Genomic DNA, 22,613 nt, shown 5'->3' on the forward strand with positions numbered 1-22,613 from the left:
CTCCTTGAAGGCAGTTCTCACGTTATGTTTGGGCAGGAGAGGGATGAGGAGGAAAGGCCGTGCCCGCTAGCCTTCCCAGGAGAAATCATGTGCAAACTGCAGCCTGCCCACTGTGGCGTGGTTTGGTTTGGTTTGGTTTGGATCGGTTCGGTTCAGTTTGGTTTGGTCAGCATCCTCATGTCCAATAGGGAAGATATCTCTTTCTCTTCATCGTGAAGCCCGGAGAACAGCCTGGGGTCCTGGCTTGCTCCTGGCTGCTCTATGTCACAGGAAAAAGACAGAAACCAATCTTCCACAACAGCCTCTCTTGATTCTGATGTACCTTTTAGTTTCCGAAACTGATACAAAAACACGCACAGTTTCGATTCACATTGACCTGGTTCAGCATTCTGGCTCTGCCGACTTTCCAGCCTTTGATTTTGGGCAACTTACTCAAGCTCTCTGAGCCTCAGCATCCTCATCTGTAAAATGCGTGTGTTGATAATCCACACAGAGGGGTGCCGGGGGCATTTAGTGAAGTTGTGAATGTTAAGTGCTTAATAGAGTGTGGGGCTCAGCCAGTGTTTGCCAATTGCCCCGGTGTAAATATTCCCACCATAGCTGATGTCAAGCTAACAACATGCTGTCTCTGAAAGGGGTTGAGCACACCATTACTTAGCGTTTCCACCACACGGACACAGTACAAACAAATAACCTCGAGAGCAGAGAGGATAGTCACACACAGTAAAACAATTAGGAAGTGATGAGTTTTTAGGACCTTTGCATTTTGAGTACTTATCACCTGTGTTCTTAATATGTATTAGTACATAGTAATAGGTATTCACATACATATTTAATATGTATTTAATGTATTTAATTGTAAGTTCACATAGTTAAAATTTTCATGATGGCTGTGTTTAACAACCGGTTCACAAAACGCCCTGGAACACTTAAACGTCCTCTCCTGAGCCAGTCCCAGCCAGTTCCAGCAGCCGGGCTGGGCTCGCCTGTAGGTGGTTTTCCTCTCTCTTTCCTATGCTCAGCCCCAGGGAAGATTTCATGAAACTTTCCCAGGTAGAAATAAAGATGTTTTCTGTTCCACTGCAGGCTCCAAGTTTTGCTGTAGGCCTTGGCCCCCATCCCAGCCCTCAGACTATACTAAACCCCAGCCAAGGTCCAGCCCCCATCACGCTGCCTGACGGGCCCTTCCCACGGCTGGGCAGCTGAGCCGCTGCTGACACCAGAGAGGACATAGCCTCTGCTGGGCTGGGCGCCGGCAGGGGAACCATGAAGGGCTCTCTGTGGCTGCGAGGTGGACCGGCAGGTTATTTCAGGATCGCATCAGTGAAGGGGATGGGGAAGCCCAGCCAGCCAAGTGCACTTTGGCAAGTCAGGGCCTATAATTAGGCTCCACTCGAGGCTTGAATAAACCCCTGGTTGTTACTAAACAACAGTAAAGCAGGAAGACCTCCAGCTTCCCCAGGCCTAGTGCTGCACGAGCCGCCCAGGACAGACATTTGGACAGAAGTGCCCTGTCTGCTGAGCAGCATCCAAATTATCCCAGAAACCTCTCCTGTCCTCAACCGCAAGGGAGCACAGAGGAGCAAAGGGTGCCAGAGAGCCGGCTCCTCACCTAACCTCACCTCACCTCCAGCATCTGCAGGCCCTACCTGACTCCGTGATTGCTTAGCAGCCTCTTATTTACAGAGTCTGCAGTCACTGGGGAAACGTTACACATTCCCACAGTCGCGACTGTGGGATCCCCACAAAGCAAAAGGTAAAAGGAAACGTACCCCAGTGCTGATGGTGTTCTCACCGGATGGCAGGACTTGGAATGAGTGCATCGTCAGCCATCTTTCTGCATTTCCAGAATTGTACGACTCTAAGCACGATGCACATATTCCCGCCCTCCACACGCCCAGAGTTGTGTCTTATTTTTTACTTTTTCTGCCCACCCCTCTAGATCCCAAGTTTAAAAAGCAGAAAGAAGCAAACAGCAAAACCAAATTGTACCAAATGAGGGACTTAAGCTCCAGGGTCCCTCGCTCACCACAGACAGCCCTTTGTGCTGGTCATTTTTTATTCCCTCTGTTAGAGGCAGTCTCCCCAGCGCTGTGCGCTGCGGGCGTACCTCCACCGGCGCCCACCCCTGCATGGCCGCCTCGCCCAGAGCACTGCGAAGCCGTCTTCTCCTTGGTGGTTCTTTTTGAGCTCACAGTTTGCTATGACTTGGGGTCCCATGCTGCGTGGAATAGTTGTAACGGCATCCGTGTAAGAAACGAAGCAGGGCGATCACCTCAGGCTTCAAATGCGCCATCTGCAAAACGGCAGCACTGAAGGTTTTCTGAATGTGGTGAGGCTGCAGCCAGTGTGTGAGGGGGGAGGAGGAGGAGGAGCAGGCTCAGCCAGCGCAGCCCAGCCGGGCCACGGCGAGGCCTCACACAGCCAGAGCCCTCCGATGGACTGTAGGCAACGACAGTTACTCCATTGAACTTTCTGTATTCTTTTTAAAATATTTTTTATTTTTCAGTTACGGTTGACATCACTAGTGCATTAGTTTCAGGTGTAGTGGTTAGACGTTTGTATAGCTTACGAAGTCATCACCCTACTGCGTCTAGGATGCACCTGACACCATTTCAACGTTACTGACTGTATGTTCCCTACCCTGTGCTTTACATCCCCACGACTGTTCTGTAACTACCAACTTGTACGTCTTAATCCCTCCCCCTTTTGCACCCATCTCCCCAGCCCTCCTTCCACCTGGCAACCCTTGTGGCCATGGAGTGTCAAGTGGCCACATGCGGCTGCCATGCTGGCAGCACAGGTAGTGAGCAGGCCTCATCACAGAAGCTCCTATTGGACGCACTCATCTAGAGATTCCACGATTCCAGCAGCTTTTCTTTTTTTTTTTAATGTATCTACTTATTTATTTATTTTTAGAGAGGGAAGGGAGGGAGATAGAGAGAGAGAGAAACATCAATGTGCGGTTGCTGGGGGCCGTGGCCTGCAACCCAGGCATGTACCCTGACTGGGAATCGAACCTGCGACACTTTGGTTCAGAGCCCACACTCAATCCATTGAGCTACACCAGCCAGGGCTCCAGCAGCTTTTCAAAGGCACCTGTGACCGGAAAATGTTCACAGCCCCTAAGTCAAGCCAGTGAAACTTCATTGAAGGAGCCAGAAACTTCTCTAGCGCTCAAAAGCTCATCGTGGTGATGGAGGCTATGAACAAGTCTGCCTCCAAGTATTCTTGGTGCTCTAAAAACCCAACTCTAAAAACTCTTTGAAACCATCCAGATCCTGTGCTTTATTGTTGATCTCCTTCCCCCTTTCTAGAGAAGGACAGTTAAAGTTTCCCAGAGCCTCTGGGCCCAGCCCAAGTCCCAGTGGGGAACAGGGGACAGCCGGTGACTCTGTCCCCTGTGCTGTGTGTGACTGTTCCAGGTTGGCGAGGCGGTCTTGGAAAACGCCCGGCTCATGCTGCAGACAGAGAGTATCCAGGCGGGCGCGGACGACTTTAAAGAAAGGTAATGCTCTGCGGCAGAGGGGACAGTCCCTCCATACCTCCCGTGTGACTCTTGGGTCACTCGGGTCATGCTGTCTGGAGTCTCCCACATTCCCCTCCAGCCACATGGAAGGCTGGGGTGGGACAACGAGGTCCCTGGGAGAATCCAGAGCCAAGATGGTCAGACCCAAACCCTCCCAGTAGACACAAACTAAGCCCCAAGGGCTCAGAGATTTTGCCTGGTGTCACTGGGGTTAGAGCAGAGGTTCTGGACATCCAGAGTAGTTCAGAATCCCCTAGGGGGCTTGCAGACAACACAGATTGCTGCAGCCCACCCTCAGAGTTTTTGATTCAATAGATCTGGAGAGGGGCCCCACATTTACATTTCCTGCCAGATCCCCATGATGCTGATCCTGCTGGTCCTGGGACCACACTTTGAGAACTGCTGGTTTAAAGAGATGCCTCTCATGGGCAGCTGCGTATTAGAATTACCAGGGCACCGGAAATGCCAGTGCACTAGCCCCACAGATAAACTAAGCCAGAGTGTCTGGGGTGGGGCTCCGGCCTCCATGTATTTAAGGCTCACCGGCTTGAGGAGCTTCTCTTTGAAGTCTAATACAGTATTTCCTAAGGTGGGCAAAAATGTGTTTAGAGTTGTTCATAGGAAAAATAATACCACAATTAATAAATAATAATACAAGAATAAAGTCAGCATATATATAACTGAAGATTATTTTAAGTGGTGTAAGGATACACATTTTATTTTTAATAGTGATGTATTTATTTTTGTAGTTACCTATTATTTATGACCCATGAACCTGTTTTTCCACTGTAGTACCACCTTTTATAGTAGCTATTTAAAGTTTATTTAATATCAAGAGCTTTTCAGGTTTATTGATTTAAGATTTACTTTTTCGGTAGATAAATCTGCGGAAAAGATAAAGCATACAGAGGATAGGCATTTAGGGCAAAGTCACGGAGGCCGGGGAGCTTTGGGGAACGCTGGGTCAGTGGAGAAGCCACACGAGGAGGACCCTTTTCTGGACGAGCACACTGACTTTGAGAAGATTCGGTGGGGCAGGTGGCCTGGGCGTTGAGCGGTTGGATTGGATTGTTATTTGAGGGAAGATTCTCCTAACCTGGTAAAGACAAAGAGGAAAGGCATAGTGTTGGGAGTCTTTGGGAAAGACCATGTCATTCTTATCTTAGGATAAGAAGGCCTGGCGATGAAAAGGAGAACTGCCACCCTCTCTTCATTGTCCCTTCCTTTCCCAAAGACCGAGCTTCTCCAAGGTGCTAACATCTCCCCATTGGTGGCCACTCTGGAATCAAGGGGACTCAGTCAGCCAGGGTTGCTGTCTTGCCCGGCACCATGCTGGCCAAGGTGACAAGAGCACCGAGAAGTGAAATAAAAAACTGGGGAGCGTGGTCCACTGTTCGATTCCCGGCCAGGGCACATGCCTGTGTTGCGGCCAGGTCCCCAGTCAGGGCGCATTTCTCTCACCGATGTTTCTCTCACCCCCTCTCTCCCTCCCTTCCACTCTCTCTAAAAAAAATGAATAAATAGTTTTTTAAAAATTAAAAAAAAGAATTAAGTCAGGGACAGACACTGACTTTGGTTTTGAGCAAGCTGAGTTCAGCTGGTAGTGGAGAAACCAAGCAGAAATTATGTGATGCTGCTGAAGAGGTGGGGCCAGTAGCCTCCCGGTCAAGGGCAGAGGAGCTGGGCTGGCAGCCATGAGCACAGAGATGCTAATTGAAGACTTCAGAATGGAGTGGGGGGAGGAAGGTACCAGAGAGAAAGTTAAAGCTTAAGAGCAGCCTGGGGGGTATCACAAATATATCTCAAATCCTTAGGGCAGTGGTTTTCAGCCTTGTGCTCTCATGGTACACATAAACTAATTACTCACATCCTGCGGCACACCCAAAACTATATTGTATTTTTTGCTGATCTGACAAAAAACAATAGGTATAATTTTGATTTATTCACACTGGACAGCTATTGTTGTGTTGACTGTTATCCCTATTTACCTGACAATCTAAGGGAAGAGGTCAGTGCTCCTGACTAAACAGTCAGGTATTGCGTGTTTTAAAACTTCTTTCAGCACATAGTTGAAAATCGCTGCCATACAGGACTTCAAAAAAAAGTCAGTGGGACACCTGAGACCTCCCATTGTTGAGCGGACCCCATCCCAGGGGGAACAGGCTCCCTGCAAAGGTGAGCAAACGTGACCCCGGGCCCGAGGGGGACTCCTCCAGCTTGGCTCAGCAGAGACCAAGCCCAGTCACATGGGGGGCTTTTCATTTCAGCTGGAAGGACAGGACTTGTTTCCGAAAGGACTAAATGCTAATAAGCGTGCAATCCTTCATAAAGAGTGCATTTGGGTAGAAAAGTTCATCCTACGCACAGAGCACAGAAAAATATGCTTCAGAAGCCTTCTCCCAAGCGCTGATGCGAAGGCGGAGCTCCGGACCTGGGGGGACACAGGGCCCCCGGGCTCTGTCCTTCATTCCTTCATTTACATTTTGGACTGCCAGGTGCATGAATGCAATGGAGGCAAAATGGCACGATATACAAACCAGGGGGTGGTGAAGAGCAGAATGACAGAAACATGATGCAAAACCATCCCAACACATTGGAACAATGGGCCAATGAAACAAAGAGGATAAATATGAACTCCCACTTTTGAGCTCACATACCAGGTGCACCCAGGCAGGACAGGGAAACTGGGCTTCAGGCAGCTCCTGTGAAATATGCTTGGGGGTTCTGTTTGGCAGGAGACCCAGTATTAGTCAGCAGCAAATACAGCTGGTCAAAATCAAATGAACAGACACGTAAACAAACAGAAGCTGCAAAGCAAATCTTAGGGTCCGTGAGGAGGAGCATTAAAGGGCCTGACTACAGGAGCAGACCGTCCCACGGGACTCTGAACTGACCAGGCAACATCTGGAGTTTTGCATTCTGCATCACATCTTGAGAAGACCATGAGACCAATTAGAGCGTTTATGCTCGTCCCATAAATGTATCTGAAGCCTGGAGCAAGGTGCTGGGAACACAAAGATGGAGAGGCCACAGTCCCCGCCCTTGATAATGAGGGACGTGGAAACCAATGTACATCAAGAATGGAGGGAAAATGGGAGCGTATGTACAACTTAAGGAACAAAAGGCATGGAGGGGTGGGGTTGGGGAGGGGGAAATGAGCAAGTGACACAGAGACAGCCTCTAAATATTTGTAGGATTGCCAGAGGGAAGCATTAGACTGATTTTGGGTGTTCCAAAGGGTGGACCTCAGATTCTTACAAGAATGGAGGCCTTGAGTGATGATGAGTTCCCTGTCACTGGAGGTATTCAAGCAGAGGATACATGATCACTTATCACGAATGCAATCAAGGGATTGTCACTGGGTAGGAGTTTCAATAGTTGAATGCCAACATCTCTTTAACATTCTAAGACCCTAAAAGGCAGAGGTTCTGTGAAACGAGAGGTGTGCGATTTCTCTCTTCTGTGAATGGACTAAGGTAAGCTGGGGGATATGGCTGAGTGGTACAGCTGGATAGAAGGCTGTGGCAGGAAAGGAGTGACATGGGGAGAAATTGGCAAAGATGTGGGGTAGTTTTCAGAAAGAAAGCTAGTGTAAACCAGAAAACAAAAGAACTCAGAGCGGACAGTTTTGGAGTGGGCAGTTTCGGACTTGAGCTGGTGTGTTATTGCCTATGTTGTAAGTTTTTAAAACTCTGATATTTCACATATAAATCTAACTTTCCCATTTCTCTCGGAGAGAACTGTCACACCCCTCCCACAAGGTGTAAGGAGGAAGCGCTGAGCAGCAGCACCCCTTTATTTAGGGGAAGTACATATAAGCTGTTGCATGTGCCTCAATCCCCACCTCTCTCTGCTGCCCAGACCTGGCCCTCGTCCCTCACTTGCATTGGCCACTTGGCCCCTGGGGGCCTTTGGGTTGGTGGCCACAGTCCTGAAATTCCACATGGGCTCTTTGGAGATAGAAACCACATTCTGCATTCTGGGGTCATCGGCACATAGCCTGGCAGATTCTCAGTAATATTTGTTACAGGATCCTCAGGTGAAAAGGAGGACAAATCAGAGTAGTGATGATGATGCTGATCCCTGAACTGGAGAAGCTCACCCCAGAGTTCCACGCTGCCAGGGTCCACGAGCCCGGCCCCCGTTAAGCCTGGTTATCAGAAGTTGGCAGCAATTGTGCTCACTTTAACAAACCAACAAGTAACAACTGCATTAACCATGCCCTCAACACGGCTAGAAAAGTGACATTTAACATTCATTGTCTAACTAGCACATAATTGGCCTGTTGGCAACACTTATAATCGGATTAGTTTGTCATTTGGGTTGCCCGGCTATGCTGATTAAACTCTTTTATCTGCAGATATGAAAATGAGCAACCATTTCGAAAGGCAGCGGAAGAGGAAATTAATGCTCTGTATAAAGTCATCGATGAAGCTAATTGGACAAAAAGGGATCTGGAAAGTCAAATAGAAAGCCTGAAAGAAGAACTTGGCTTTCTGTCAAGGAGCTATGAAGAGGTAGGTGGGGGCTGGGGTGATGCCAGGTTGGTTACCAGACCAAAGACACCCTCCTGTCTGGCAGAACTTCAAAACACAGTTGAGGGCGGCTCACCTCAGCCTCTCCACATCACTTGCCCAGGGCTGCAGGGAAGATGCTGGTAAAACACTTCCAGGCCTTGGTGTGGGTCAGGTTCGCCCACTGTCTCACCCTCAGAGGGCTTCACAACCAAGCTGCTATGCAAAACGAGAAAGGCAGCAGGTCCAAGCCGTAGAGCGTTGAGTTAGAGTTTCTGAACTTTCCATACCTCAAGGCATTCAAGTTCAGATCTTTGTTTTCAACACTACAGAGGACAAACAAATTAACTCCAACCAAGGCTGTGGTTTGCACATACTCATTAATGGAACTAGGTCAGAACATTGAGTGACAGGACAGAGAGACCCTCCCACGGTGACGTGGTCCAGTCCCCTACAGAATGGCACTCATTCTAAACCACACGCCACTGAGCTGAGGCCTAAAGTGCCTGCTGTTGAAAAAGTAAAAACCCACCTACCCATGCAGATGTCAGGAAGCTCCTTCCTTTCACCAACCTTAGGCAAACCAGGAACCAATCAGCTGCATCCTCCTGTTCTTGGCTCTCTAGTTTTTACCACTCTGCAACAGTAAGACAGTGCAAAGTTATCTTTAAGTCTCTCTCAGCCTACTCTGACTGTATGAAATTCATAAGGGTCATCTTCCCGTCATTGCTTACTCTGTTTGTGTTGTTACTTGGTGACTTACTTGGATTTTTGCTTTGGGCCTGTGCTTGTGAAGACCAGCTGAGAAATGCATCCTGGGAAAAAAGAGTGCAGTCCCAGTGCTTGGAGGAGGATCAGGGACTTGGCCAGTGTCTGTGGAATTCCACGTCTGACTGTAGCAAAATGGGAAGCACAAGTGTCACCCACAGAACTGGGCTTTTGCAGACCGGACTTTCGAGTCTCTTCCTTCTCCCGCAGAACTCACCAGAGGTGCATGTTGTCCTTTGCAGGATGTGAAAGCGCTGTATAAGCAGCTGGCGGTATCTGAGCTGGAACAAGTGGGTGTCCCCATGGGCACTGGCCTGGACGACATCCTCGAGACAATCAGAATTCACTGGGAGAGAGATGTCGAAAAGAACCGGATGGAAGCAGGGACCTCGCTCCAAGCCAAGGTGAGAGGCCAGACCCACGCCCTCCTCTCTGCCCTGTGCAGAGGGAGGCCACGCAAAGATGGAGAGGGGCCTACATGCTGAGGGAGCAATGCAGTGTTCCAGTCTCACGAGACAGAAATGAAATGTGCGTTCAAATAGTAGTTGTTTTGTTTACCTGTCTAAAGGCAGGAAAAGTTTAAAATGGTAATAACAATAATGCTGGCCAGTATGTGGAGAAGGTTTTCACCTATATTACTGGGGAGCACCACTATGACCCCTTTCTGTAAGGAATTCGGTGGTATATATCAAGAGTCTTAAAATGTCACTACCTACCAGTCGAATAATCTGGACACTATCTTAAAGAAATCATAGGAAATACAAGTAAAACCCTGGCCAGGTGGCTCAGTGTGTTAGAGCATCATCCCCATCACATGCCAAGGTTGTGGGTTCAATCCCTAGTCAGAGCCCATTTTATAAGAATCAACCAGTGAAAGCCTGGATAAGTGGAACAACAAATTGATATCTCTCTCGATCTCTCTCTGCCCCCATTTCTCTCTCTCCCCCATCTCCCTCTCTCAAATCAATCAATAAAAAAATTATATTCTTAAAAAAATACAAGTAAAGTTTACATCCAAATATACTCACTGATATATTCATTATAAGAGTCAAAAACTTGGGGAAATAAACACATAATACGTTTAACAACAGGATAAAGACTAAGTGACATGTCAGGCCGTTATCAGAAATGACCCTCACAAAGCATTTATAACAAGGGAAAATGCTCACGCACTAGGGTAAAATGGGGGTGGGGGGGAGAGAGAGCAGAGTGGTATCCGCCACAGCCAACAGACTTTTGCTGTAAAGGACAAGCTATTTAGGTTTCTGGGCCAAATGGTCTCTGTGGCAATGTCCCACTCTGCGGCTGTAATGTGAATGCTGCTGTAGATGATGGGTAATGAATGACAGTGGCTATGTGCCAATAAAACTTTATTTACAGAAACAGGAGACGGGCTGGATGGGGTCTACAGGCTGCTGTCTGTCAGCCTCTGGTGTACACAGCAGGATGAGCATTCAAACAAAGAAACGGGGCATCGAGCAGAGATTAGTAAGAAAACACTAAAACACGTGGTATCAGGGGTGGTTGTCTTTGTGTGATGGGCCTATTTAACACTTCGAAGTGTATTTCTCATTTTGTGTATTTCTTCAGTAGTATGAGTCCTATTCATGGGAGAAAATGATTCTCATTACACTTCATAAATACTAAAGGAATTTACCAGAAGTAGACTTCTTTTTTGGGAGAATTGTGAATATTTATAATGAATAACCCTAGAAACCAGCCGCCTCCACTCCCTCACGTTAGAGGTGAGACAATGGAGACCCAGAGAGGGCAATGGTCACACAGCTGGTGTGTGTATGTGTGTGCGTGTGTGTGTGCACGTGTGTGTGTGTCTGTCATTGAGCTCTCCTGGCTCTTTTCTCTCTTTGGGGCTGTGATTTCTCATCGGCTCTGTTTCCAAAGCTATTTGCCATTTTGCATCTGTCCCAGCACTCCTGGGGAGTACACCACACTGTAGTGATTATGTCTTGGAGAAGGCGGGGAAGGGCATTGTAATTAACAGGAATACCATGTTTTTGGACTATAAGATGCACCCCCCTTTCCTCCCAAATTTGGGGGATATGTCTTATAGTCCAAAAAATATGGTATGTCCTGCATTGTGTGAAAAAGAAAAAAAAAAACTGGTTGTTATTATTCACCCCTCACCCTCTTGAGAATCATCACCAACCCAACAGTAATTCAAACATTAATTCTGAACAAATTCATTTGTGTCCTTTTAATAGAGCAATCTGAAAGCTACATCTCAGAGAAAACAGACAGTGCTTGTTTAAGTTTGGCCCATGCTGCCTGGGCCTCTTGCAGAGAGGCAGAGCTCAGAAAATATTTGCAGAATGAGTGAATCCTTCTGATCATCAACAGAGATGAGAACTGACAGCCAGAAGTCCTCCAATAAATAGTTTTGTCAGCTGCAGCCATGCCCTTGGGGGCTGACATTCGCCCATCCTCAGCACCTCTCTCGGGTTTTTGGCCACGGAGCATAAATGTGAAAGCGCTTAGCACGCACTGCTTTCAAAACCTTTTGCAGAGAGAACACAAACATGTACTTAATTACCTTTCAGCCCAGGGAGGCTGAAAACTAATTGGCATGATGAATTTATGTCTTTGTTTAGCTTCCCCCAGAAACTGATCCCGAGACAAATATTGAAGTGGAGGTGGTTTATTTGGGAGTTCAGAGGAAAATACCAAAATACCAGGAGAGGAGAAGCAGAGAAGAGAACCAACAAAGAATATGTTATCCAATGAGCTGCCACTGTGGGAGACTGGAACAAACCCCATGGGACCCCTGGGGGCAGCGCAGAATACGAGAGAGGGGAAAGCAGGAGGCTGGGGTAACAATATCTCCCACCAGTTCTCTGCCATCGTCTAGCAGAGGGGCCTGTTGCTGCCTTCAGAGGAAGCTCCCAGGCAGAGGCACGGAGCCTGGCCAGGAAAAGGGAGCTGGGCGAACCAACAGGGTAAGGCCAGGGGGATAAATATGGATGCCCTCAGCATCTCCTACCACTTATCTGCCACGTCTTTTTACTTTTTTTTAATTGAGATAAAGGTGGGATATAACATTATATAAGCTTCAGGTATATAATACTAAAATCCAACATCTGCCTACAGAGGTCACCACCCAAAGTCCAGTTACTGTCTATCCCTACACAATTGACCCCTTCACTCACTGCCCACCCCCCAGCCCTTGCCCTTTCGGGTAACCACCAACTCGTTTTCTGTATCTTTGAGACTGGTTTGTTTGGTTGGTTAGTTTTGTGGGGGGTTTTTTTTCAAGATTCCACATATAAATGAAATCAGGTCCATCCCTATTCTTGCAAATGTCAGGATTTCATTCTTTTCCATGGCTGATGAATAGTCCATTCCATATCAACTCGCCCATCCATGAACACTTAGGTTGCTTCCATATCTTGGCTATTGTAAATAACACTGCAATGAACATGAGGGTGCACATATGTTTTCAAATTAGTGTTTTCTTCAGATAAATATCCAGATACAAAATACGTTTGAGGAATCTCCATACTGTTGTCCAAAACTTTTTAGTTTTTAACCATTAAAAGCTTATAAAGAGGTTCTGGTTAGGTTTCTCTCTCTGTTGTGGGTGTCGAGAACCTCAGTGGTCTAGTTTTTAGAGCCTCTGAATTTGCAGGAGTCAGTGTTCGGGAGGGTCAGGCTGGTCCAGAGAGCTCCTGGAGGGTCTTAACATCTGGCCCTTCCTTTTCTGTTTGTTGTGGTCAGCCAGCTCGGGGCATTTGGGGATGCTTTGGGGGCCCTCGATGACATGCCAGACTGCTCTCTAGACCTCCCCGCTAGGATGGAGTACATCCCCCAGTCTGCAACCCACAGACCTGTGGAAGGCCCCCTTGGGGGCCACAGCAAAATTGTGCTCATTCACCTGTTTCCCAGAGCCACGTGCTGAGATGCTTCCATTCTGTGGCGTGACCAACAAAAAAGAGTGTCTTGAACGCAAGTGCACACCACCCTGACCGTGGCCGCATGAAGACCGCAGTGCCCTTCTTTCCTAAAACTTGCGTGGAATTTACTGTTGTGCAGAAATCACACCATAACCAGTCATGGATAAAACATGTGAAATTCAAAAATAAAATCGATAATTATCACAGATAATCACAGATGAGGCTGTCTGTGCTGGCCAGATCTTCTGGCTTCTTTTCAGCTGGTTCAATTCTCACAACATCCTCAGAAGCAAGAACTATTATTATTGGAGGGAAGAGAGGTGAAGGTTTCTAGTTTCTCCACAGCCAGGCTATTTCCACTACGTGTTTCTTCCACAGATGCAGTGTGTTGCCACCCTTCAAGGCCAGGCAGGTTCATGGTATTTGTGCAGATGGAAAAATATTCAGAGCCATGGGGGTGTCTGGCATGCCTTTATTCACGGGTGGGCGAGCCACGTGTGCTGCAAACTGAGTGTCTCTATCTGCATATCTCATGTGGTGGCCCCTGCTCCCCAGTATGGCACCCATTGTGGCACCTGTCCCCTTGGGTGTCTCTCATCATCATCACCCCAGCAGGGAGTCCCTCCCTGTTTGAGTACTAGAGGGGAACAAAGCCAGAAAACTGCCAGAACATTACATAACGTAATTCTGCACATGCGAGCCCACTTCATGTTATGGGAACAGTTTATCAGACCCAGGCTCAAGGCTGTGAGAACACTGGTTATCAGGCCCCTCCAAGGCTGTGGGAATGCTGTTCCCCTCAGTTACCCAGACACCTGGGTGAGGAAGCCAGACTGCCTCCACTTACCCCACATGCAGCCATTTGAAAGGTCCTTTATCATCAGCAGGAAAATGATGTTATAGGTAACCAAAGTGATACTTCCAAGAATATTATGCAGTTGTTACCTTTCATGTCAGTGTTGGTCCATTATGATCAATATAACCAAATGTTTCTTCCAGCTGGCCCCTTCCTTACAACGTGGGGTCCTCCTGGCACCAGGGCCACGCTGCAGGCCATGGGCTTCCAACATTTTTGAACAAAGCTGTGTCGGGGTCAGAAGGTTGACCTTTCTCACCTTAGTTTGCCCACTGATGGGGCTGGAGGCCCTTCCCCCAAGGAAATGAGGTATATTCATTTTTCGTTGCTTTGTAATCAGTTTCCACAAACTTAGTGACTTAAGACGACTCGCCATGATTTTCTCACAGTCGCTGTGATCAGGAATTGGGTGTGGCTTAACCGGGTCCTCTGCTCCGGGTCTCACTCAGCTGCGATCAAGGTACCAGCCGGGCTGCATCCTCCGCTTCCGAGTTGCAGGATGAGGCTCTCTAGGCGGCCCCTCTCCACTGGCAGCTCACAGCGTGGCTTCGAGATCCTCCCGGCCAGCAGAAAACTCCACCCTTTCAAAGCTTTAATCAAGGATACCCTCTCCTTTTTGATCAACTCCTAATTAACTGATTTGGGACCTTAATTACATCTGCAAAATCCCCTACGCCTTGTCATGTCACGTGACCTAATCACAGGGATAACATGTGGAGGCAGAGATCATAGAGGTCATCTCGGATTCCCTCCCACCACGTCGGGTCACCCAGAACTGCAGCAGAGAAGTAAGACTGCACCCCCTCCCCCCCCCAGTCACCTCCCCTCCCCCGCCAGGTGGGCAGCGCTGCCTTCGGCCTACCCCCACAGGGGAGGCCAGGTCCTCTCTTCCTTGTCCAGTTTCTCAGCCTAGACACTGATGTTACTGAAACAGCAAGCGGGGTCCGGCTGCCCACTGCCACCCCCTAGGCAAAATTCCAGAGGCAAAGGTTTGGTGATAAAGGATAGGAATCTTGATTCAAAAGCTACACGATTTTGGAGTAACAGCTTTCCACATGCATTAGTCACTTAAGCCTGTCAATTACGGCTAAACTCTTTAACACCTGAGTTCTCCTATCATTCCCCCTGTTAGTTTTGATTATCTTATTTCTATAAGTTAGTCTACAAACTAAAAACAAGGTAACAAAAGCTGCACAGTGTCAGAAGAATGGCAGGTTTCCGCCTCAGAGCCGGGCCCCTCGAGGACACCCAAGGAAGAAGGACCCTGCCACCTCTGTCAGGCCAGTCCGATCCTCAGCTGCTCCCGGAGTTCCTTCTACCATCCTTTGGGAAACGCAGGCTGCTGCCGCGCCATCAATCCGGTGTCCTCCAGGAAGAGATGCCGAGAGCCACTCCCTGTCCTCCTTTCATTTTAAATCTTCTGGCCCACAATGGCACTCCGGAGGCATTCAGATTCTCAGCCAATCCCCTCCTAGACTGTTTACCATCGCCTCGGGCAACCTCCTCCTTCGGCCCCTCCCTACTCCGCCCCAGTGATCTGATCAGATCGCTCTGTGTCTCTGAGAGACCTTGGCTTGCTTCCCCTAAGGCCCGCCCACAGTCAGGTCCCGGCTTGGGAGACTCGGTTTTGCCGCCTTAACCTCCTCCTGGGGTCTTCCTTCCCTGGGAAGAGCTTGCACCCTCATTCCCAGAAACCTCATCGCTGTCCCTCATTCACGGCAGCTGGATGCTGTGTAAAGTAACCCATTTGATTATCAACACGAGCGGGTGTGATGTGAGGCACAGATGGGAGAGAACTCGGCCCCCTTTCGCAGTCCCTCAGGGCCAGGAGCTCCACATCACCCCTGCTGTCTGCTCTGGCTGTAGGGCAGCACTCCATCAGTTTGCAGGGGCATCCAACCCACGGCCCCAGGGGCCACATGCAGCCCAGGATGGCTATGAATGCGGCCCAACACAAAACTGTAAAATTACTTAAAACGTCATGAGATTTTTTTTTTTGTGGTTACGTGTCGCAATATATTTAACGTGTGGCCCAAGATAACTCTTGTTTCGGTGTGGCCCAGAGATGCTACAAGGTTCGACAGCCCTGGAAGGCATCTGCGGTCAGGAGCTTTATCTGTGCTGTGACCATCACACCTTAAGCAATCAGGATGATTGCTGTGGAGACGGTTAAGCATGAAGAGAGGGGGAATAGGCTGAATGAACTGCGAGGTTCCTGGTTACTGATGGTCTCTAAGCCGGAAGAGACGTTAGAGATGGGCCAGAGGAGAGCCCTCAGACAGGCATTCCCCCAGTAATGGGAATGTTCTATGGCCCGTGCAGCCATCCAGCATGGTAGCTGCTGGCCACGCCTGGGTTTTCAGCACCTGAAATGTGCCTGTCACAACCGCATTTTTTAAATTTCATTAAATGTTTACTAATTTTTCATTAAAAATATGACATGTGGTTCTCGGCTACCATATCAGGCAGCATGAGTCTGTATTAACCAACGAGAGACCTTGGATGACAGGTGCCCGCGTCAGCCGCATTCACACAAATGCTCGCCCTCTAAGGGCAAACATTTCCCACAGGCTGCTGTGTCTGTGCCTTCTCTTTGCTGTTCTCTGGCTCTAGACTACAAGGTGGCCAAGTGTGATATTGCCATTACGGCCAGCTGGGAGAGCGCCTTTCAAGGAGAACAGAGAGAGGAGAGCCCCTGAGGACATCTGTGATCCGAGGGTCCCTATGATTTGATGAAAGAAGCCGGAGAGGCGCTTCCGTGCAATAAGCCAGCACTTGAAGGGTAATGTCTCTGCACCCCATAGTACGTCACAGAGTGAACTTGGCAAAAAAGCCCCAGCTTGCTTTGATTTCTTTTTTCATTCACTTTTATCTCATTGAAATATTTTGAATATATAATACCTTAACTTGGTTCACAGTTCAAAGTGAACAAAATGATAAACTGTGGAAGTGTCATCCCACCCAGATCTCAGCCCCACCCAAATTCTTTTCTATGGGGCGTCAATCAATGTTATACTTTTCTTACTCGTTCTTTCAAGGATGTACGTATACAGGTACTTGCTCTCTGGCTTTTTACCAGAACAGTAGTATTCAGAGCATCCTGCTTTTTAGCTGCATGATATTGGACCCCAGGACACAGCAAACTGGCCCACAAGCCAAACCTGCCTGACAACCTGTTTTTTTTGCAAATAGTTTTTTTGGAACACAGCCATGCTCATTCATTTCCACATTGTCTCTGGCTGCGTCTGCAACCATCAGAGCCAAATAGCTGCGTCAGAGACCACGAGGCCTGCTAAGCCTGAAATATTTACTGTCTGGCCCTTTACGGAAAAAGTCGCCAACCCCTGTTTCAGCTAACAGATGCCCCAGAATTCATGTTAACCTGTGCCCTGCTGATGAAGGTTTAGGTGGCTCCTAATCTTTTGCTTTTACAAATAAAACTAATTACTCACTCTGTATTTCCCAGTATAGAAATGTGTCTGTTGGATAAACCCACAGACATGGAATTGCTGGCCAAAAAATATGCGCTTTGGTAAGTTTGATGACTATTGCCAAATTGTCCTCTATAAGGTAGTTACAACTTACATCCTCACCTGGAATGTTGGGGAGCGCCCATCGCCCCACATCTTCACCAATGCTATGAGTTCTCACACTTTGTGATATTCTCACACTCTTGCCAATATTATAGGTTAAAAAATGGTTTTCAGTGTGGTTTTATTTTGCGCTTCTCATTATTGTGAGGAAGGTAGAACATCTTCTATGTGCTGACCTTCATCCATATTTGCTTTGTGGGTACTATCCAATCATAATGTTTGCCCATTTTTATCAGATCTTGGATTTTTTATTACGGCTTTGTAGTAGCTCTTTGTACATGAGAGAAATGAGTCCTCTCTGTGTGATATAAGTTGCAAATATGTTCCCAACTTGTCACGTGTCTTTTTACTTAACTTACGGTAGTTCCAGCTGGCCTTCAAAAGTTAGCCAATAAGAAAGGGTTATTCTCAGAGACAGGTAGCCAGGATTTGGTTCCCGTACCTGTTCCCTACAGCAGCGTGTCCCTGCTGGTGTGACTGGCTGGGGCAGAGCTGGGGGAGTCAGAGTTGGTGTTAAGAGGGGACATGAAGAGACTGTCTACCCAGCATAACCATATATGTGGCAGAAGGCACTCCCAGGTCCTCGTTTCTGTACTGTGTTTTCACACCCACAATGGTCAACAACCAAGACTTGAGGGAATGTCTGTGTAGGCGATCAGCAAACATGGCAACCTCCCCCTCACACCTTCTACCAAGGAATCTTCACTCACTCACACATTCCATCATTAAGCTCAAACCAGGTACCAAGTCCTGCTCTTGGTGCTGTGGACACCAAGTCCCTCATTTCAAAGAATGTCCATGCCTGGCCCACTGATTCTAGTGGTCTCAGAGCTATCTTAGATATTTCTTAAAAGTAACTTTTGCCCTGGTCAGTGTGGCTCCATTGATTGGAGCATCATCCCATAAACCCAGGGGCCGAGGTCCCATTCCTGATCAGGGCACATACCTAGGCTGCAAGTTTGATCCCCAATCAGGGCACATGTGAGAGGCAAGTAATCAATGTTTCTCTCTCGCATCGATATGTTTCTCTTCCTTTCTCACCCCTCCCTCCCCTCTCTCTAAAATCAATAAGCACGTCCTCGAGTGAGGATTAAAAAAATAATAGCTCTTTCTCATAAAAAGTATAGGGACCTTACTTCTAAAATAAGAAATTCGCAGAAATAAAACAACCCAAATCCCTGAGAAATGAAGGTAATATGGTTTGTATTAAACACTTGGTAGTCACCCCAAAGGGACAAAACAGTGGAGTCCCTTTTTCTTAAGAACAGGATGATCGCAATAAACCAGAGCAAAAATACTCCATCTGGATGTCTCCAATAATTAAGAAGAAAAGTAGACTTTTCTCTCCAGAATGACACTCACTGCTGAGCCTCTTCCACGGCTCGCATCAGCAGGCTGTGCTCACTTCTGGCCCGGGGATGGTGAGCCCTCGGAGCCAGGGCTCCTCTGGGTTTCCTTGGGCAGCTGCAACCGAGGCTGGGCACCGGTCCTACAGCCCAGAGAGAGCGGTGTCAACAGCCAGGCAGGTCTGGTGTAAATTCGAGGAGACACTTGGCTCAGCCTGGCCGGGCCGGCTCTTCTGCCAGTGCTGAGGTTTCACCATGTGAGACAGGCCCTTCTTCCTAATCCCTGCTAAGGAGAGCCCATGTCTCTGGTGCAAACTGGGTGGCACCCAGCCCTCTCCCAAATAAACGCTGCCTCTGGCTGGGGTAGGTCTGGGTTGGGGTGTGCTGCCGGTAAAGAACTATCCTTAGTTAAATAACATGGATACGACCCCGAATGGCTGTGAAGTGACTGACAATTGTTACAATAATGAGAGCTAACCCTCCTAGTGAAAAGGAGATGGGATTCAATTCCATTCCTGGTAAATCCTCCTTTTCTTTGGTCCCTCATACGTGCCTGACACACATCATAGGCCTTCAGTAAATGCTGTTGAGCGCATACTGAGTATAAAAAGCCATACTGGGTCCCCAGAGAGGGTAGGGGGTGACCAAGAAGTTGTCCCTGCACACAGGGTACCCACAATCTCATGTGGAGTTTGGCTGCAGTGGAGGTGGCAGGCAGTGGGTAGAAAGACCATCTTCTGCATCAGCAGAAAGGGATGTGCCGTGAAAGCAGTGTTGGCAAAGCATTTATTGGGCATTTTTCAAGTGCCAGACAGTGAACTAAGTATTTTACAGGCATGTTCACATTTAATCTTTCCAAGATGCGATAGTATTGTGATTTTATCTGTTTTGCAGAGGAGGAAACTGAAGCACAGAGAGGTTAGGTAGTTCACCCAAGACCACATAGTTTAGAAGGTAGTAGAGCTATGAATCAACTTTTTTACTATTGACGTAAGAATGTCCAAACCTATAAAAAATTTTACAAGAGTTTACTTGAACCAAACTGAGGACACGCCCCAAAGCAAGATCTCCATGGACTGAGAAAATGCCCTGGAAAATGGCAGTTTTGCAATCCTTTTTATGCGTGTTTGGAATCAAAGGAGGAAAGGAAGGAAGATTATATGAAATCTATTGGTGGTAGTTAAGGAGGTGGGGCAAAGCAAGGGGAAGAAATCTGTGTGACTGGATAAGAAGTAAGGTGGAGAGATACATGTATCTTTTACATTGGTGAGTACAGGAGAGTAACACTGAATACTTACTGCAAACAGGGACAGTATACAGGGAGCAAAAGTATCCAGGGCTCCCCTGAGGGTAATTAGACTTAGAAGGGGTTTGGGTAAAAAGATTGCTTCAGCATTCCAAAGGGCTGTTAACCTAGATGAACAAGAACAATGGACAGGGCTTAAAACAAAAATAAGCCTTTTACTAAGGAAATTACAGGCCTAAGGTGTTACAACCCACCAGGGCCTGCTCAGTTAGGAATTTATGATCAAATCATCCTGGGAGGTTACTTTTGGTCACTGAGCCTGTCAGATTTACTATACAGCTCCTCCCTGACTGACACCCCCACCCAGTAGGCTGACTTGGACAGGTCACATGGAGTGGGGAGCCATGATTTGTGTTCGTATTTTAAGAATGAGCATTGCGGAATGTGCAGTTGGGAGGCCTCTGTCCTGAGGGCCTAAAAGGTTGTGCCAGGCTCTGTCAGGCTCTTTCCAAACTGAGGCTCTGTGCCTCCCCGTGGGATAAGGTTCCTCTGTGACACAGGACTGGGACCCCGGGTCCCAGCCTTGCTTGCCCCTTCTCCATTGATAATGTAATGAGCTCAGTATGATCCTGGGAGGTCTAAGATGCTCAGAACGAGGCGATTGGTCATACTCTGTAGCAGAGCATAGCTGTCTTTCACCACTCACAAACCAAAGAGCTTGAGTGACCTGCTGAAACCCACATGGCAACTGCTCAGGGGAAGGCAGAGCATGCAGGACACGCCTGCACGGTGGCCTTCCGTACTCGGCCTCCCTCTCAGCTCCTGCTCTCCCCTCACACTACAGACTGGCATCCCTTCCAACTCCGGGTCATCGCCAAGGATGTTCTGGGGGATGGCAATGCAAGTCAGCCAAGTGGGTTGGGTGGCATTTCCCCCTCCATTTGGAAACCCTGAAGTACTCCATTCTGATTGACTCAAGAGCATGCTGCCTTTCTTCACCCACGTCCATCCTTCACATGCAGTCATGTGAGAATCAAAGTTAAAACTTTGTTAATTTGAAAATGTTGACCATATTTCAAAATGTCCACATGCTCTCCTGCCCCAGAAATGTGGGTGGGGTGCAACCACTGGCAGCCCAGCTCCTGCAGGAGGAAGCCAAGATTTCAGGCTGGTTTGAAAGAGTGGGGACTAACATAATTGAATCTCATTACACACCCTAGCAACAGAGCTAGTCCTGCCTTCCTATCCTCAGGCTCAGGAATCACACACCCGCTATTTGATCTGTGAGGAGAGGTCTGGAGGCACGGGGTCGAAATGGAAACAGAAGTAGAGTTATTGCAATAACTGGAAAGTATAAATCTAAACAGGCACGGGAGAAGAGCATGTAATCATTTTAGGTGAGTTCACACACCTAAGTGTTCCCAGATGCAGGGCAAGTGTGTGGTAAGCTGGTTTGAGAAGGCAGGAGACGTGATATGAAATGGCAATGTAATTCGTTGTGATCAAGTTCATTTCTTTTTCTCTTTCAATCTTAAACTATAAGAAAGTTTCCCTTTGGTCTGGTAGGTCATTAACACTTCTCTTGTACTTGTTAACCTCAGCTTTCAACAAAGAGAAAGCAGGCTTTGGGACTCAGCTGCTTGGCAGGTACCATTTGCTAGAATAAAATAACATTGTTCTGTTTTAAGTTTATTAATTTTTCAGTTATCTTCTCTCTGCAGCAAGTAAAGCAGTTCCATCGGCTTCTATAGCAATCTAGAAACTTGCTTCCGTGGCCCAGGCATCACAGGATGACAGTTTTCAATGCAGGTTCCTGGGCCCTCAGATCCCTGACTCCTGAATCAGGACCTGCCCTTTCACGAGATTCCCCAGATGATGCTGACGCACATCAAAATTTGAGACCAGTCTACAGTTTCCATTTTATACACATTTATTTACAAAGACAAAGGGAATTGGTTAAAATAAAAATAGTTCAAATTAGTATGCAGATATGTGAAAAACCATGTTGGTCATCCAAGAATGTTTGGGAAACACTCAGGGACAGCATTCTGCTAATGAAACTGAAACCTAGGGATTCATCCCTCCAGACACTGGTACGTACCATTGAATACAAGCCACTTGTCTGGGTTGACAGGAGGGACAGGCAGATCTAATGGGGACTGTGGCTACAGCCTCGGCCAGCAGCTTCAGTCCAGACCCACCCACCAAGGCTTTGGAACCTGCCCTCCGTCCGCTCATGCCCGGCTCTTACCCACGCTGCCCCAGCCACATTTCACAGCTGTGCGGGGCATGGCGGGAATGTAAGCGTGTGCATGTACACGTCAGTCAGATTCACAATGCCACATAAAAGTGACATAGGATTTCTGGTGATATTTTATTCATCTAATTTTAGAAATAACATAAATTTTCAGATGAATACCTGCTTTGCCTTTCCATTTGCACCTGTAACTGCAGTGTGACTTGCTATCTCTTGCAAAACCCACCAACCATTTTTATAATTCTGTCACCGACAATAGTGTCACCAGATCAGACTACAGAAAAATGTCTGACTATTAATACCTGACTATACAAAAAGTCACTCAATGATAAATGAGGATAACTCTGATGGGAATCTTGGTTGATTTGTGTTGACCTTCATGAGTTCACTCACCAATGATGTAACTTCTCCATGGGTCAGATAACAGTTTCCAAACGTTGGAGGGATGTGCCCTCTGGTTTTTGTGCCACTCACAGTGCAACAGCTGCAGATAGGACCCACTTTTAAGTTGGATCTGCATTGTTACCATTTTCTGCCTCCCTTTCTAAGTCTAGACAATCAGTAAAACAGTGACTCACGGTGTCTACGCTGATTTC

General features: G+C 47.6%; 1 protein-coding gene across 4 annotated transcripts in view; it reads left to right on the top strand.

Annotated features, from left to right (window-relative positions):
- BFSP2 (beaded filament structural protein 2) overlaps positions 1–22,613 on the top strand; it is a 67,444-nt gene that overhangs the window by 32,771 nt on the left and 12,060 nt on the right. For all 4 annotated transcript variants that reach the window (XM_036030665.1, XM_036030663.1, XM_028517856.2 and 1 more), the window contains exons 2-4: positions 3,426–3,508; positions 7,890–8,046; positions 9,054–9,215. In XM_036030665.1, coding sequence (XP_035886558.1) covers positions 3,426–3,508; positions 7,890–8,046; positions 9,054–9,215 — 402 coding nt within the window. The remainder of the gene's footprint in view (positions 1–3,425; positions 3,509–7,889; positions 8,047–9,053; positions 9,216–22,613) is intronic.

The sequence above is a fragment of the Phyllostomus discolor genome, chromosome 7 (genome assembly GCF_004126475.2).
Source record: "Phyllostomus discolor isolate MPI-MPIP mPhyDis1 chromosome 7, mPhyDis1.pri.v3, whole genome shotgun sequence".
Classification (NCBI taxonomy): Eukaryota; Metazoa; Chordata; class Mammalia; order Chiroptera; family Phyllostomidae; genus Phyllostomus; species Phyllostomus discolor.